The 19,100-nt window shown below is 34.9% G+C and overlaps 1 protein-coding gene across 1 annotated transcript; it reads left to right on the top strand.

The window, feature by feature from the left end:
- Nucleotides 1-783: 783 nt before the first annotated feature.
- rgs11 (regulator of G protein signaling 11) lies at nt 784-19,025 on the top strand. The gene is made up of 17 exons (XM_067442826.1): nt 784-962; nt 1,605-1,701; nt 2,811-2,861; nt 4,195-4,301; nt 4,404-4,455; nt 6,350-6,408; nt 6,511-6,587; nt 7,226-7,307; nt 9,414-9,479; nt 9,808-9,831; nt 13,186-13,247; nt 13,573-13,686; nt 13,822-13,937; nt 15,377-15,464; nt 17,532-17,670; nt 18,367-18,449; nt 18,555-19,025. Exons 1-17 carry the CDS (start codon nt 900-902, stop codon nt 18,688-18,690), a joined length of 1,416 nt encoding a protein of 471 aa, XP_067298927.1. The 5' UTR covers nt 784-899; the 3' UTR covers nt 18,691-19,025.
- The last annotated feature ends 75 nt before the right edge of the window (nt 19,026-19,100 follow it).

Here is a 19,100-nt window from a genome sequence, read left to right as displayed (position 1 = left end):
CTACGGAAAACCGAACAGGACATTATTGACTCGGTTGAGTTATAGAGAAGCGCTGCTGATCAGCGCCACCGGCGTACTGGAGTTCAGTATCGCAAAATATTTGGACCGAGAAGCGTTATCATTTGTTTTAATTAGCCATTTGCTTGGATATTTGTTATCTAATAGAATAAACATTCAAACATTTTCGATTATTATTTAAGGGTCAAATAATATATTTTAAGCTATGATATAACCTTTCTTTTACTGTCTATGGATATAACCAACTTATGATATAAGCCTGCGGCCTGCATATGCCTACTTATATAAAATTTAGTTAACGTTAAGTTACCTTCTCCTGCGTCAGTGCTAATGTGGTATCGTATATCGGTTTTTATTCATTTTTATTTCAGATTTGGTTTTAGTTACAAGTTAAACTTATGTTTATTAGTTATTGTCAATTAAATTTTATTGTCGTTGAAGCACAATCTTCCAAAGTGTGTTTTTATGAATTATCTCACAATTCAGACTGTCCCCCCTATATATATCCTATATAAACTTGCAATTACGAGTTTTTTGTTTGTTTGTTTGTTGCGAATTATGTCAGAACAGCGAGGTATAAACTCTTTTTTAAATATTTTTTACATCACGCAATTCTGAGGGGGGAAGGTCACAGCTGCAGCGATACATACATGGATGTAGGCCTAGATTTATTTTAGGGTATCCATTGAATTTTCTACAAGTAACAATTTGAATCAATCACCACCAGGAGGCACTATTTTATACCTGATTATGACACTCTCAGTCCAATGTAGCGCCACCCCATCGATCGCCTCTCCTCTGATGGGACACCAGACTCTCCAGCATCAACATCGTCCAGTTCTCTTTAACTTCACATCCAGAGCAGACGAGCAGCATTCAACATGACCATCAACACACTCAGTCAGGATGGAGTGCAGCGACAGCAAATGCCCTGTTTGACCAAGGTAAGACCCTAAAACTGTAATTTCATTTAGCTCTACAGTCATAGATCCAGATATGGCAGAAAAAACAGAGCTCCATAATGCTGCAGCTCTTGCCGGTGTAAATCACAGTATATAGGAACTTTTCCTCACATAACTAAACATGTGAGAAAGTCCTAAGAGACCAGACTAAAGTTTGTTTACAGAAAATGTTCTGTCTGTGCATGTGTTTGGATTTCTTAGGATACTTACATAACTGATTTCTGATAAACTGATAAACATTTCCTTAAAAAAGTAAACAAATAAGTTAGCACTTTTCTTATATTACAGTATATTTGTTTTTATTATTATTATTATTATTATTATTATTATTATTATTTGCTGTTTCAGATATAATATTTCAGATATAATATTTGACTATAATAGTAAATGTTTATAGGTGTACATTCTGTTGATATTTATCTCTTTATTAAATGCATTCAACAAGATATTTATTTATTTATTTATAAGGGGAAATGTATCTTTTTAGATTATTTTTCAGTTTTTTCTATTTTAATCACCTTTTAGCATTTGTGCAGTTCACAAATAGTTGTGTTGTGAGATATATATATATCTCATATATATATATATATATATTACAAATATTTCCTCTGTATCCACATGCAGATGGAGCGCATGATCATATCCATGCAGGACCCTGATATGGGCATCAAGTTGCGCAACCAGCGACTTCTAATTACGGTCATACCACACGCCATGACTGGTAAGTCTCTCTCTCTCTCTCTCTCTCTCTCTCTCTCTCTCTCTCTCTCTCTCTCTCTCTCTCTCTCTCTCTCTCTCTCTCTCTCTCTCTCTCTCTCTCTCTCTCTCTCTCTCTCTCTCTCTCTCTCTCTCCATGACTGCATCAAACTTCCATCTTCACTCTCTCTCTCACTATAATCCCATGACTCTTCCGCTTATTTTCCAGCCTGTGACATGTTATGGCACGATTAGAGAGACAACTGAGACACAACTAGCATAGTTTCTCATTATTAATTTGGAAATAGTGTGCATATATCCATGCATATCTCGGAAAGTCTTTGAGTGCGCATGAGCACAGTGAATCAATAGAAGCTTGCGCAGTGAAATTAGACTCCTGTGTGTGCTTTCGGTCTCTGCGCTCATTTTTCTTGCTATTAATTAGTCTAACAGTCCGTGTTTTGCGCCTGCAACGGTCTCTCAGAGGACACCGGGCTACGTGTTAATGAACAAATGACTTTCTTTGGCAAATCAAAGAAATATACAAGTTAAAGTCACTTCAGCAAAGGCGACACTTAATCGAATGTTCAGCCTGCTTTATATAACAGTAGTTCATTGAAAGACAAAACATAAATGCTTGTTCTATCCAAGCTAGTGATGGGAACTTTCTGCTTATATTAATAATAAGATTGGTGCAACTTATTGCTTACTGGTCAATTCTGCTGACAGACAGACAGACAGACAGACAGACAGACAGACAGACAGACAGACAGACAGACAGACAGACAGATAGATAGATAGATAGATAGATAGATAGATAGATAGATAGATAGATAGATAGATAGATAGATAGATAGATAGATAGATAGATAGATAGATAGATAGATAGATAGATAGATAGATAGAGAGCGAGACAGACAGACAGATAGATAGATAGATAGATAGATAGATAGATAGATAGATAGATAGATAGATAGATAGATAGATAGATAGATAGATAGATAGATAGATAGATAGATAGATAGATAGATAGATAGATAGATAGATAGATAGATAGATAGATAGATAGATAGATAGTTGCATTGTATCCATGTGTGCTTATGTTGACAACAATCCTCTTTAATTTTTATACAGGTATAGACATTGTTGATTGGCTGATTAAGAAGTTTTCTATCTCTGATGAAGGTAAGACATTAATATCATTAATTTTAATATATTTAGTAACACTTTATTTTAGTGTCCTTTGTACATGTTACATTTACTTACCATAGTAATAACAGTAAATGATGCATTACATGCAACTAACCCTCAACCAAACCCTTAATCTTACCTTAACCCTTTAGTAAATACATGTAGTTATTTAATATTACTCACTGCTTAAAAATATAATTACACTGTAACAATGACACGTTAAATAAAGTGTAACCCTATATTTTATTTCCTTTTTCTTTGATACATAGCTTTGGGCTTTATTGCAACTATGACAATCAATTGTTTATAATTAAAGGGTTTTATATATATATATATATATATATATATATATATATATATATATATATATATATATATATATATATATATATATATATATATATATATATATATATATATCCTGTGTGTGTGATAATTTCCAAGCTATCTGCTTAACTGTATTACTTTGCGTTTTCCAGTCGCCTGTGTGTGTTTAAATGGAGTGCCCTCTGGAGATGGCATTATTCTCCATGTTCTCTCCTGGGGGATTTCAAAACATACACACACAACATACAACACATGGGGAGCTAAATTGCTGATTAAAGTTGCTTTGGCACATTTAAGTCAGATTTTATGTCACCTGAGCTGAGTTGTGTGCGAAATTTTAATAATAAATGCTCAAATGTCGCACAGTCAGAGAACAGGCTCAGCTCTGAAAGCCCCAATAAACAAGTAGCGCTGCACACACACAGCTGTGTCTGCATTAAACAAGACTCCAGAGAGTTTGGCAGATCTGTGCACTGCAATGAGGGAACACCTTGTGTAGGCAATGGTTAGATTGAAATGCATATTGTCAACCACTAATTTAGTTCATATTTTAGCTAGAAAGCATTTGTGGGTTTTGTTTAACCAGATAATGCATGAACTAAAAAAACAGCTTAAATGCAGTGTAAGATGCTTTGGATAAAAGCATCTGTCAAATACATAAATGTAAGCTTGTCTTTAGCTGGATCAGCTTTTAAAGCAGTTAGACGATCAGGCTGGTTTATGGAATATGTCAGCCAGTTAATGACCAGCTTGTATACATCTGTTGTCAATAAAGTTAAAAAAAAAGAAAAGAAAAAGATTTATATATATATATATATATATATATATATATATATATATATATATATATATATATATATATATATATATATATATATATATATATATATATATATATATTTATTTATTTATTTTTTTTTTATTTTTTTATGATGTGTGATTATAGATTATGTATGTGAATTATTATTATGTATTTGAATTTTCCCTAATTTTTATTTAGAGGCATTGCACATTGGACACCTCTTTGTGAGGTATGGATACATTTACCCTTTAAAAGAGCCCAGAAACCTTATTCTGAAAGCTGATGATTCACCATATCGCTTTCAGGTACACACACTTTCCCAATATTGATTCACAAACCTTTATCAGCATTTGTTAAACTTCCATATTGAAAAACATTACATCTCAGTTAATATCTGTCTTTATTAGACTCCGTACTACTGGATGTCGACATGCTGGCCTGCTTCAGAACTGGACTATGGTGAGATCTAACTTCCATACTGCGTTCTGTCATGAAACTGTAGACGGCACAGGCTCAATTTGCTTGCAATCGCATCATTCTATATAGGGCGCTGCTGATTTGTTCCTGCTGTATCAGTAGTCAATGAACTCACTGGTCAACTTTCAAATACTTGGGTCAGCATTTGCTGTAGCAGTTTGTAGCATGCTTTTGGAAACCCTCCACTTTCCCCAGCTCCACCTGTATAGATCTGCATGTATGATCTAGATAATTCATGTATGATATATTGTACAGTTGCAGCATGTCTTACTTGCTCACAGCAGCGTGTCGTGTCTGCAATAGCAAGTCCATTTCTTAGACAAGACAATTTAAATATTTAAGCACATGCGAAAGGGAGCTTTCAGAAAGCCGCATCTTAGACAACACGTGAATGCTAAACTAAGCTCTTTTCACGTCTTCTTGCACTTGAGAGAACAAATTCACACAAAATTATGTTAAAAAAAATATAGCGTCCTAGGAAACATAGTAGGTAATGTCTTGAAAGGTTAGTTCTCCCAAAAATGAATTAATTACTATCATTAATTACTTACCATGAGACTTACTTACCATCGTTCAACACCCGTAAGACGAAAATATTTTTGTTGAAATCAGATGGCTCAGAAAAGCCTCCATTGGCAGCAATGACATCTCTCTCAAGACCCATAAAAGGCACAACGATGTTGTTAAAAAGTCAATCTCACTACAGTGGCTCTACAATCATTTTATGAAGCAACGAGAATAGTTTTTTTCAACAGACCGCCTGCTCTACTTCATATTCTCGTGCAAAACTAACATGTGAAAAACGAACTAAAAACAAAGCTTGCTTAAACTCACTTTTATAGGGTTAGTTCAACCAAAAATGAAAAATCTATCATTAATGACTCACCCTCATGTCGTTCGACACTCGTAAGACCTCCGTTCATCTTCAGAACACAAATGTATTGTAAAAGATATTTTTGTTGAAATCCGATGACTCAGACAGGCCTTCATTGACACAAAAGTAAATTTTATGAAGCAACGAGAATAGTGTTTGTGCACACACAAAAAAAACCTTGTTCCAAAAAAAACCAAAAAAAAGCTTCATAAAATTATTGACTTTTAATGACGTCTTTAGTGCCTTTTATGGGTCTTATGGGTGTGGAAAAATATTAGGGTGAGTCATTAATGACAGAATTTTCATTTTTGGGTGAATTAACCCTTTAAAGGGTAAGTTCAACCAAAAATTTAATTTATGTCATTAATGAATATTTTTTCACACCCGTAAGACCTCCGTTCATCTTCAGAACACAGTTTAAGATATTTTATATTTAGTCCCAGAGCGTATCTAAGTGTATGGGCACTATACTGTCCATGTCCAGAAAGGGAATAAAAACATCATCAAAGTAGTCCATATGTGACATTAGCTGGTTCATTAGAATCTCTTGAAGCATCGAAAATACATTTTGGTCCAAAAATAACAGAATCTACGACTTTATTCAGCATTGTATTCTCTTTCACGTTTGTTTTCAAACCTCAAATAAAGATTCAAATGGTCATGAATCAGTGTATTGAGTCATGATTCGGATCGCTTGTCAAACTGCCAAACTGCTGAAATCACGTTACATTGGCGATCTGAATCATGAATCAATCTGATGATTCATAACCGTTTGAATCTTTATTTGAGGTTTGAAAACAAACGTGGAAGAGAAGACAATGTTAGATACGCTGTCGGACTAAATATAAAATATCTTAAACTGTGTTCTGAAGATGAACGGAGGTCTTACGGGTGTGGAACGACATTAGAGTGAGTTTTTGGGTGACCTAACCCTTTAAGGCTTAAAATAATTGAAACTGATGAATTACAAAAAAAATCATCAAAATTTTGTATGTGTTCTAGCAATCTACCTGGCCAAGAAGAATATCCGAAAACAAGGAGAACTAATTGAGTATGAAAAGGTATGTTGGTCAAATACCAATCGCACCCTTCATAAGAAGACAATAAAGTCATGAATCCATGGAACGATCTGTTGTTCTGTTCTCAATCTCTGTCTTTGTTAGGAGTGCTATAATGCTTTACATAAACGCATCAACCACACCTGGGACTTTGTTGTGATGCAGGCAAGAGAGCAGCTCAGGTAACTATTCATTTCCAGCACAAAAGCATGCACACACACACACACACACACACACACACACACACACACACACACACACACACACACACACACTATGTTCCCTTCAGCCTATTACCTTTAACCCTCTATACCACATTTAGTTTAAATTGGAACTAGCTTCTAGGATGCATTCATTTAATAAGTATTAAACAGCACAGCCTTCTTCAACATTGATAATAATAAGAAATATTTTCAGCATATTAGGATGATTTCTGAATGATCATAAGACAATGAAGACTGGAGGAATGATGCTGAACATTCAGCTTTGCTCAGATATTACACATCGCAGCTATTCTAAATACTAATATTTCACAATTTTAATAAAATAAAAACAATTAAAGGATCTTAACAAGCCCAAAGTCTTGAAAGTCTTGAATGGTAGTGTAGTAAATATTAAAAAGGTACATAATTAAATAATTTATAACACAAAAACCTAACATGGGAACTGCAGTATTCTCTCTAGTGGAATCGAAATGTTTTAAACTCAGGTTTTATGCTTATTAATCCTATTCTTTGATTAGAAAAGCATTTCTAAAGGTGGTTTTCCAGAGCAAAATGTTATATTATTACATTAATGTACTTCTGTACATTTTGTTAAGGGCATCAAAACAGCGTCGGAAAGCAGATCGTATAGTGCTGGAGTGTCAGGAACAAGCCTACTGGCTAGTGAACAAATGTCCTGTAAGTACTGAACACTATAAACTCACAACAACATGTATTTGACGTTTTATTTGATCATTAAAAAAAGTTACATTTTATCCAAGTCTTTTAGAATTGTAATACAGAAATTCAAAGCATGTCGTGCATAAGCAGCGACAGCATCTGTGCCCGTCTGACACGTGCCCTCATATCTGTATCCAGCTTCTGCTTATGAAATATTCAGCCAGTCAGTTAAAAGCATCGCAAAGCAGAGGAAAAAGGGGGAAGGGGACAGAGTGCGAGAGAAAGGGAGGGCAGATACTAACAGAAGAAAAGAAGAAATAGAGTGGAACATATTAATTCCTTCAAAACATACTCACACCACACATGAGTGCAAAGGAAATGTGCATTGCTTATCATGAGCTAAAGTGTTAAGTGGATTAAACAATAGTGTTAAAGACTGTGTGTTGGGGGGGGGGGGGTATGTGGACAAAATGTCTCAGTGATGGTTCTATGATTAGTTATACAAGTGATTTCTGATGGATAGGTTTAGGGGTAGGGGTAGAAGAAGTGATAGAATATCCAGTTAGTAGTATAAAAATCATTATGTCTATGGAATGTCACCATAAAACATGCGAACCCAACGTGTGTGTGTGTGTGTGTGTGTGTGTGTGTGTGTGTGTGTGTGTGTGTGTGTGTGTGTGTGTGTGTGTGTGTGTGTGTGTGTGTGTGTGTGTGTGTGTGTGTGTGTGTGTGTGTGTGTGTGTGTGTGTGTGTGCGCGCGCGCACTGGTATATCTTTAATGGTTCCATCTTTTGTCTGAGCACTTAAGAGGATATTCTATTACTAAGTGACTATGTGTGTTTTAGTGTACATATATCTATGTGTGTGTGAGCCTGGCCACACACACATATTGCATGTGTGTGTGTGTGTGCATGCATGTGCGCGCCCGTGTGTGTGCATGCGTGTGTGTGTGTGTGTGTGACAGAAAGAGAGAGTTGCACTCCTGTGCAGGAGAAAAAGGGCATTTTAATGAGGAATCCAGATTATGATTTAATCTGGGGTGGATTTAGAGACCATTTCATTCCTATATCGTCACTGTGTGTGTGTGTGTGTGTGTGTGTGTGTGTGTGTGTGTGTGTGTGTGTGTGTGTGTGTGTGTGTGTGTGTGTGTGTGTGTGTGTGTGTGTGTGTGTGTGTGTGTGTGTGTGTGTGTGTGTGTGTGTGTGTGTGTGTGTGTGTGTGTGTGTGTGTATGAATGGAAATCTTTTAAATCCGCCTGCCACACATTACTATGATTTAAAAGCCTGGAAAAAACAAGGCACACATTACTTTTTTATCTGTCATTATCTATCTAAAAACAATGTCTGACATCTGTTATATGAGGAACATGTTTTAATTTATAAATTAAAATTTTAATAATTTAGTTTTGACAGGGATAAACTAAAAATGTCAAGGTTGTGTAGCTGTCAACTATGGAAGCTTTTTTACACCATTGAATTAAAAAAGGGTAATTGTGATTTTATTTGTTCTCTCAATTTTGCCTTTTTTTTTTTTGCGATTGCAAGAACAAATTTAAAAAGTTAAGTTTTTTATTCTTTAGTTCTCAGATGAAGTGGTTTGTCCAGCAAATCAAATAGGGAACACATTTTTATAATTTGACAAGAAAACTATAAAACAGGAAGTGATATCAGAGAAAGAATCCTTTGAACATGGGAGGGATAGTATAGGTTCATATAAAAACATAATATAATAAAATTATATTTATAATAAAAAAATACATCATATTTATTTATTTATGCTAGCATGTATTCCAGGTCTAAAGAGAACATATATATATATATATATATATATATATATATATATATATATATATATATATATATATATATATATATATATATATATATATATATATATATATATATATATATATTATTATTATTATTATTTTATTTTTTTACTTTGGTAAACTAATTGATATCTCAGAGTAAAAGCTTTTTCTAAATTATTATTATGTGGGTTTTTTTTTTTTTTTTATGAGACCAATATGAATTCATGAATCAAGGATTTGCCACATGAATTTGGTCTTAAACATCATTATTTTGATCATGGATCTGTATATCTCTTTATGACGACATTTTTCAGCCAGGGATGATGGACATTATAGATCACGGACCGGAGAGAAGAACCATGAACACACGAGTGCAACTGGTCAGTGAACGGACCACCACAACACCAACACATAATTCACATACACACAGACAGAGCACGTTTCAAAATGATATGAACAAACACTCACAGCAGAATCTCTCATGGTCAAGCGTCATCTACAGCTTGTTTCTCTTTATTTCTGTTTTTATATCATGCATCCTTGTTCAAGTAAGTAATCTCTAAAACACGGCCTCATTTCCTGCTGTCATTTCATTTCATTGCAAGATTATAAAGTGCTGTGACTGTGTATATTTAGATTAGTTTATTGAATAGCAACTTTTGAGAAAATCTAATAGATATATTTGTTATTTTGTCAATTTCAGAAAAGAATGCAGAATTCTACAAAAAAGAGGTAAGCCATTTGAATAGCCTTATAAATGAACATATTTTATGAATTATATTAAATTATACATTACTGGTATAAATTTAATAGATAAAATATTTCTATAATGTATTATGTGTTGTATACGCTACCTTTTAAAAGAGCAAGGACTTTCTAATGATCAAAAAATCTTGAAAAAGTGTAAAAGTGTTAAAAATATTTCAGCGTACTTCAGCGCTGGGAAGATGAATCTGTATTTAAACTGGGTCATGAATGTAGTAGAAATGTGAAATTATTTTTGAATTTGGTGCTTTCTAGACTGAGAAAAGACAGAAAATGTATTTTTGTCTCATGGGGATGAAAGACTACAATTCCCAGAATGCTTCGCTGCCCTGTGAGGCCATTCCCAAAGCCACCGCTACTGGATTACAGAGACTGAGTTCATACAATTAAATACTGAACGTGTGTTCAATATAACGATCGAGTTGCCGCGTGAGTCTCACAGCAGACTCAGATTAGGAGTCAGATTACATTTAACGTCATAAATGAGTTGATGAGCTCTCGTGATGAAAGCTGAGGTATTCGCGACCACATTCGCGGCATACATTCACAACGCGAGTTCAGTTCATGCCTTCGGAAGCTTAACTTTCATAGAAATTAATTTGAGAAGTTAAAACACTTACATTGCTTAGCATCCGTTTAAATTAATGCTAGGGATGGGTGTATCGATATGAAGTATCAATATATCGATACTGGTGTGAGTATCGAAAGTATCGATACTCAAATAAAAATATCGATACTAAGGTGTTTTTTTTTTTTTTTACCGGTAATTTTGTTTATTTAAAAAGATTATTTAAGTGTAGAATAGGACTATTTTCCTGCTCATCTTAACCATGATCTGAATGCATGGAAACGCTCCAAGACAGAACCAATCGATCACAGAAGAGAGCGTCTGTTCACTGATGACACTATTCAAACAGAACTGCGTTTCCCAAAACTATCATAAGAAACCATAGATGCTTTTGAACACACAGCCCAGAAAAATGCTCATCAAAAGACAGAAAAACATAATAGTTTGAGTTTTTTTCACAATAAACAAATAGAAATTGTAGCCTGAATAGTGCTATCACACTCTTTAAATGTAATGTTAAAAGTTGTTCTATGTTCTATGCTGTAACTAATGCTAATATAAATCACTATCAGAATAAAAAGGTTGCATTTTATGGGTGCAATGTTCAGTCACTGGCAGTCCCTTGTGAAACTGAACCATGGTTTTTTTTTTCTAATAAGTTGCAATTAAGGCATATTGAATGTTAAAATACCTTTCAAATATGTTAAGTGGGTATTTTTACTCTTAGTCATTTAAATAATTTAATATATTTAATAATTTTAAAAAATAAGTTTAAAAGTATCATATCGGTATCGATATCGGTGATACTGGCCTTGAAAGTATCGGTATCGTATCGAAAACAAATAGTGGTATCAAGTGGTATCGCCCATCCCTAATTAATGCCTGTAGCTGAGCTGTGCTGTAAAGCCTAGTTCAGACTGCACGATTTTCAAACTCGTCGGGTCACTGCTCTATTCACACTGCATGACTATCTGGGGTATCATTCAGTCACTGCTGTGTTCACACTGCACGATGGTTTGACGACAGAGAAGTTCACACTGCATGACTGAACAAGGGGAAGAATCTCCAACAACTCTCTCGCTCGATCAGACCGGAGTTCTCGCGCGAGACTTGGAATTGTTATTAAAAATGATAAACTGCACAAAGTTTGCTTCCAATTGTATGTGCGCTGATTTGTGGAGAAAAAGAAAAAAGATTATGGCGGAAGAAATTGTTGGAGAGACAGAGGGAGCCAGGATTTTGTTCTGCAAAGACAGTTTGAGGTAAATAAATAATTATTTAATGTGCTGCTGCTGTGGCTGGATGTGCAAATGTTTGGCCTTTGTTTCTGTTTGATAGAATTGTAAATATATCTATTAAAATACTGAAATTCTGCTTTATAACTCCTCCCTGAACCTCCTGCTGCCCTATCTCACTCTCTCATTGGCTGTCGGTGTAATTTTCAGTCAGAACGCAGTTCACACAGCAGGAGTTTCAATCGCCGACAGGTCCAGATATTTAGCATGCCAAATATCTCACCGGCGTCGGCGACTCGTCGGCGATTCTCTATGATCGCGTCTTTGATCATTCACACTGCGTGATTGTCACTCGCGTGCACGAGCACCGATTTGCCTGTGATCTCGGGCATTTGTCGGCGATTTCGCAAAACCTGTCGGCGACTCAAAATCGGGGCAAAAATCGGGCAGTGTGAATTAGGCTTAAGTGTGATCTCCATCCCCCATGCGCGAGTTGAAAACATGCGGAAATGGCTCCCTCTGCTGGCTGTAGTCTTTAGGCTCTGGGCAAACATTCCTCTCGTGACGCAAATATCGTCAATTTGCGTCACGAGAGGAATTTTTCCAGAAATAAAATGCATAAATCTCTCGTCTCAGGGGAATATAAGAGGGGGGAGCACGGTCATTCGAATATACTCCAAGGTTTCTACTGATACAAAGCCACATGCTAATCGCTGAAGTAACCCTTTAAGCAGCACAACTGTTTTTAAAATTGATAATTATAATAAAAATAATAATAAATGTTTCTTGAGCAGCAAATCATCATATTTCATGGGTCATGTGACACTGAAGACTGGAGTAAAAATTGCTGAAATAAATTAAATTTTAAAATATATTAACATAAAGAACAGTCATTTTAAATTGTAATGATATTCCACAATATATATAATATTTTTTTAAAGTATAGATGTATAACTAACAGTGCTATATTTAATATTATTGCTCTGCTATCTGCAATGATTGATCAACATTTCTACATTACACCATTGCTACATTTATTTTTCTACATATCCTAATAGTTTGTTAGCAACATGTATTCTTGAATTTAATGAGATTGTTTATTAATACTTTGTTAGCTGACTGTGTGATTTGTGTATGTACATTTCTGAAATCCATAACTTGGACACAGTCACCTCTGATAACAAATCCCTCTAAATTGTGATGTAGTTGCATGAATTTTCTGTAACGCTGAAACGATATGCATTGTAAAAGCGCTGTACAAATGAAAGTGAATTAAATTATGATTCTGATTGTTTCACTGTGGCATTGATTCAAAATATATTTTGTATAATGACCTTTAAACTGTATTTTTTTATTCATTTAATATGTTTATGACAGTTAGATTGATGTCATGGCACTGAGCACCATGTCTGGGTTTATTTTGCAATAATGCCAGTTTGACTGTCCCTTACTTACACAGCAAATACTGCACCAAAAATGTTATCCTATCATGCTTGTTTTTGTGTTTGTATGTTTTAGATAGAACATAACAGGATAAGCCTGTCAAGGAATCGTGTCAAGTCCTCAATTTGCCTTGAGAGGTACTGTGTGTGTGTGTGTGTGTGTGTGTGTGTGTGTGTGTGTGTGTGTGTGTGTGTGTGTGTGTGTGTGTGTGTGTGTGTGTGTGTGTGTGTGTGTGTGTGTGTGTGTGTGTGTGTGTGTGTGTGTGTGTGTGTGTGTGTGTGTGTGTGTGTGTGTGTGTGTGTGTGTGTGTGTGTGTGTGCGTGTGTGAGTGTGTCTCCACTCTCTTATAGCCTCATTCTCCAGGCTACAGCTAATGGACTGTCCTCAAAGTATCTTTTAAAAAAAAAGGACTCTTGCTATAACCCTTTATAAGAGCTTGCATGTGTGTGTGTGTTTGTGCAGTTACGTGAAGTACTGTGAGCAGTACCAGCCCCATGACCCCATAATGCAAGGATGCCTTCCCAGCAACCCCTGGATCACAGATGATGTCATGTTTTGGAACATGAACTGTGAAACGTGAGTCACATTAACATGAATAACCATTTTAAACTTCATTAAGCGCCTAAAGTATAATAATTATAATTAACAATATAACAATAATAAGTGTCTGAGGGTCAGTAATTGCTCTGTATAACTGTGGTCCTGAAATAGAGTTGCTCTGCCGACTAAACTGCGTGTGGAGCGCTGGAGCTTTAGCTTCATGGAGCTGCTGAACGACCCAATGGGCAGAAAAGAGTTCCTCATTTATTTGGAGAAAGAATTCAGTGGTAAACACACACACACACACACACACACACACATACACACACACACACGGTGTTGGTACCATGTTATAGTTATAACATCAGATGCTACTACCATAGTACATATATAGTGTACCATATACTGAATAAATATAGACCAATTGTTATTTTTACCGGTTTGATCAATATTTTGGTCAGTATTTGGTTTAATGATAAATGGCGCCACCTGGTGGGTCTATTTAGAATAAAACCCAACGATGCCATCAAATAACTTTACACAGCTAAAGTGGCTTGTTTAATGTAATGTTGGGTTATAATATTTGACGTTTTGTGTAAAAAAAAAAAAAAAAAAAAAAACTTAGAATACTGTTCAGAAGTATACTGTTGCAGATCTGTAAGATTTTCTAAATGTCTTTTGTAAAAGTCTCTTCTGCTCCAATTGTTCGATCAAAAATACATTCAAGAGTAATATTGAGATATTATTGCATTTTTAAATTATTGCATTTTTTAAAAAAGTTTTAAAACGTGATATATTCCTGTGATGGAAAGCCATCTAATATGATGATTTGATGCTAAAAAAAAACATACACATTTATGATTACGATCATGTGTTGGAAACAGTTGTGATGCTTAATATTGTTTTGATCTTTTTTTTCAGGATTTTTTGTTAAAATCACCACACAGTTAAAACAGTATTTATTTAAAATAGAAATCTTTTGTAATATTATGAATGTCTTTAATGTCATTTTTGATGCACTTTTTCTGAATGTATTAATTTCTTTAAAAATGTGAACAGTGTTTGATGTGATACAGAAATGCTGGATATATTAAAACAAAAAGGAGAAAAACTGACATAGGCTGCAAAATTGAGCAAAATCTTACATTTTCCAAATTACTTATTTTACTTTTTTTTCTAAAAAAAACATTGGATGAGTGTTTGCCAAATATACAGATTAAATCAAATCTTTGTAGCGTATGCACAATATTAGTCAAAGTAGACGAATTACCTTGATTGATGATGAATGATTTAGTGATTGTGTGTTAAAAAGCTAATTTTTATAACAGTTGTTCAGAATCAGTTACGCTTATCGGACACATAAACAAAAAATATTTGGTATGGATTTCATTCGTACTACACACATATCAGCAGGACTCTGGTTCTGAATAATAAACTACATTGGCATAGTGCATAGTACATAGTATTACAGTTGTATTCTTTCAAATTTTTTGTTTCTTTTATCTTTTATTTTAACCCAGTTCTGAATAGCGTCCCAAAACTGTCGTTCTCCCTCTGTACTTTCAGAGCTTTAATAGATTCCATTTTTATCCTGCTGCACACTCTGAAGAAATTAATAATGTAACAAGTTTTCATGTTTCTCTCTCCCCTGTTCTCTTTCTCATTCCTTCTCTCTCATCATCTTCTTTTGTCCTCTTTTCTTGGTGTTTGCTTTTCTCGTTATCAGCGGAGAACTTGTGTTTCTGGCAGGCCTGTGAGGACGTTCGTCATGGAGAGACCTCCAAAATCCCAGAGAAAGTGGACGAGGTTTACAAGTATGACCTTAACAACAGTTTATCCGAGTAACAGTGTTAAAGACTTTTGATGACTTTATATTCATCAGAGAATCCTGAAAATTGTTTTAAATATTTGTATGTATGCATGTGTATATATATATATATATATATATATATATATATATATATATATATATATATATATATATATAAAATGTCATCGTCTGAGACCACAGAGAATAGCTAGCTCTCTGTGGAGCAGTTAGGGCTAATGTAGAAACATGACGGTGCAAAATGACGATTTTACTGTAAAAGGACCCATGGTGTATGGAGAGCGAAATGGCTCATTCTAAGAAAATAAAAACTAGACTGGGTAAACCCAGCCTGATCTGCCAGCTATTTGCTTTAGCCCTGCAACTCAGTCTGGAAACCCTTACATTCATTTCCACTGCTTCTGCCACACTTTTGCGGGAACCAATCACTTTTGCCACCCGCTATTGACGGTTTAACATGATGACAGATAGAGAAACGATGGGTTGTTGCCCGTTGATCACGCCTCCTGTGGTCTGATTGGTTGAAGGACTATCCAATTGCGTACAGAGTCATTTGAATAATGCTCGTTAAACACGCCTCTTGTGCAGTAGAAAATACAGAGCAGATCCTCCAGACCAATGTTCAATCTTAAATTGAGTGTGGTCTGGTGATAGCATTAAAAACATCATGGTTCATGGTATTGTTTGTAATATTTTTACTCTATTGTTGATTGCAATATTCTTTTTTAAGTATTAACATTAATAGGGCTGGGTGATATATCGAATATTTAAAATTCAACATGCATACTTTCCCAAAAAATGTTACCAGATAACACAGAGGTCTGCTTCCACCGTTCACTAAACACTGGAAGCAAAAGAGTTAAATATATACGTGCAGCGCACGACAAAGAAACCAACAGAAACATTCACACATGAGAGAAATAATAGCGTGCCGCAAGACTCTGACCTGAAGATCACCATTCAGTTATTTTCATATTGGGTTTCAATGGTCAAACAAATGAAAATATGCACGTCCTGGTGAGTATGCAGGTAAGCGCAGTGGTGTGTGTCTTTAGTGAGCGTACACAGAGTTGAGTGAGAAATCGCGTGTGTGTTACAATGAATTTGTTCCGTGGAGGTCTTAAAGGGCTGGACCTCATATTCTGTGTGACAGTCAAACAACAAAGAAAAATAGAAAACCACCCCATGCTTCGCTAAACAACTTTAATATACAGTATTTATTTCGAATCTATTAAGAATGTATTAAGAAATTAGCCTATAGTTAATTTATAGAGGGAAGACTGAGCAGTTTTTTTTAATATATATTTGATTTATTTCTTGACTTGCTACTGTTAAATAGACTCACTGCAGCTGAAAATAAAGCACTGTTGTTGTCATATTGTTTGTAATTTGCATGTTTAGCTTATTTGTGAAAAAAACTAGATAAAATTAAAAATCTATATTGTAATTATAAAAGTACATTTAAAACATATTTAAATTACTCGTATCATGATTTAAGATTTTGGTCATCCCAACCTCTTCAGTAAACATAAACATTTTGTATTTAATTTGGTTCTATCTAAGTTTTTTTTTTTTTTTTCTAATGGGGGCAAAAGAAAATATCTATTTTTTATTTAAAAGCAATTGCAAACATATCGAGATATATATCGAATATCATACAAATGTTGACAACATCGAGATATTTCTTTTTTTTTAGATATCGCCCAGCCCTACGTTAACGGCTTGTCATTATTATTTTTTTCTCACCAGCCGCTGTGGCTAGGGGTTTTCAAAAGCTCAGCATTTTTACTGGCCACAGTTTTGACCTCGATAGCATAGGGAAAACTGCCACATAGATATTTTTGATATTATCTCATAATTTGGCAGCAGGTATATTAGGCTGCTGTCACTTTAAGACCTGACGCACAGATCCATTAGAGTTGTCCTGCTGTTATACAGCATCTCTTCACAACCTCTGTATATTTAATCTGTGTGTCTTTCATCACCTCTAGTTTTTCTCTTATTCATGTGATTGTTTTGCTGATCTTTGTAAATGATCTTTTTAATCTGTCAGGCAGTTTCTGGCTCCTGGTGCAAGTCGCTGGGTGAATATCGACAGCAAGACTATGGAAAAAACCCTGGAAGGACTCAAACGCCCTCATCGTTTCATCTTTGATGCTGCTCAAATGCACATTTACTTTCTTATGAAAAAGGTATAACGTTCAATTAGTTTGATCAAATGCTAAATGTGCCTATAATACACCTGTAAGACCTATAATAAAACCAAGAGTGTGTCTTCTGATTCAGACAAATTGGGGGAAATGCATATACCGTATATATATATATCATTCAAAAGTTTGGGGTCTTTTGCTCACCAATGCTGCATTTATTTAATATAATAAAATACAGTAAAAACAGTTATACTGTGAAATATGATTACATATTAAATATGTTAAATACTGTTTTTTTTTCCATTATGGCAGTCTTCAGTGTCACATGAACTTTCAGAAATATGCTGCTCAAAAAACATCTTACACATTCTTATGATCAATGTTGAAAACATTCATATTTGTGATAGAAACTGTGATAGAAAATTCAAAATAACAGCCTTTATTTGACAGTAATCTTTTTTAACTGTGTAAATGTCTTTACTGTCACTTTTGATCTATTAAATGTGTCCTTGCTGAATAAAAGTATTTAAAAAAAATCCCAACAAACTTTTGAATGGTGGCATAAATGAACAAAACGGCCAAGATTCTGATAAGGTGGAAATGGAAATGTAATTTGTGATTGGATCATCCAAAAGGATGTTAATAGTGTAAACCAGGCCTTTATGCTGTTAAAAGATGCTAACATGATTTGGATATTCTTGCCAATGTTTATTAGATGTAATTTGTGTTTCTTTGAAGGATTCGTTCCCTCGTTATCTGAAATCCGATCTCTACAAGAACTTGCTAGCCAAAGCCATAGTACCACAGGAAACCAAGAAAAGGTAAACCTGTAAATGGAAACAACAGCTAAAGATGCATAAAACACATATTGATCAGTCAGTAAAGGAAGAGACGTCTTATCAGTGTGTTTGTGTGCGCATGTCCAGTGTGTTCCCGTTCATGCGCCGCCAGCGTCACTCCAGCCCCTCACCTGCTCTCGCCACTCAAACCACAGAGGATGATGGGAAGGCAAAGACCCCGAACACCGTCAAAGGCAATTCCGGAAATGCATCCCGGCTTTAAACATGCACACATCACTTACTGCTATGCAAAACACTTTTTGTGTGCTAACACACAGTTGGCATCTAAATCGACTTCGGCTGTAACAGATGTTAGCTAAACAGCAGCAATAGCTAAAGGTTATTATTTAAAAAGAATGCCTGAATTCACATTCCTCTATCATAGAACTACAACTTTTCATGCATTTCAAAACAATTTACAGCAATAATGCCATCAGCAATCACAATGTTAAACTTTCAGCTGCTCTAAGAATGTTTTCTTCAGTGTTTTATGTGGAACTTGCCTTTTTCACACATTTGTCATGTTTTTAATGTATTTATTTGATATAAAGATTTTCCTTTCAGCTATAAATGTACTATTGTCAGTTTATTTACATCATATACTATGAAAGTGATTCAGTGAACACTTGAAGG

The sequence above is a fragment of the Pseudorasbora parva genome, chromosome 4 (genome assembly GCF_024679245.1).
Source record: "Pseudorasbora parva isolate DD20220531a chromosome 4, ASM2467924v1, whole genome shotgun sequence".
Lineage (NCBI taxonomy): Eukaryota > Metazoa > Chordata > Actinopteri > Cypriniformes > Gobionidae > Pseudorasbora > Pseudorasbora parva.
The sequence above is the reverse complement of the archived record's forward strand: the minus strand, read 5'-3'. Positions and strand labels throughout refer to the sequence as shown.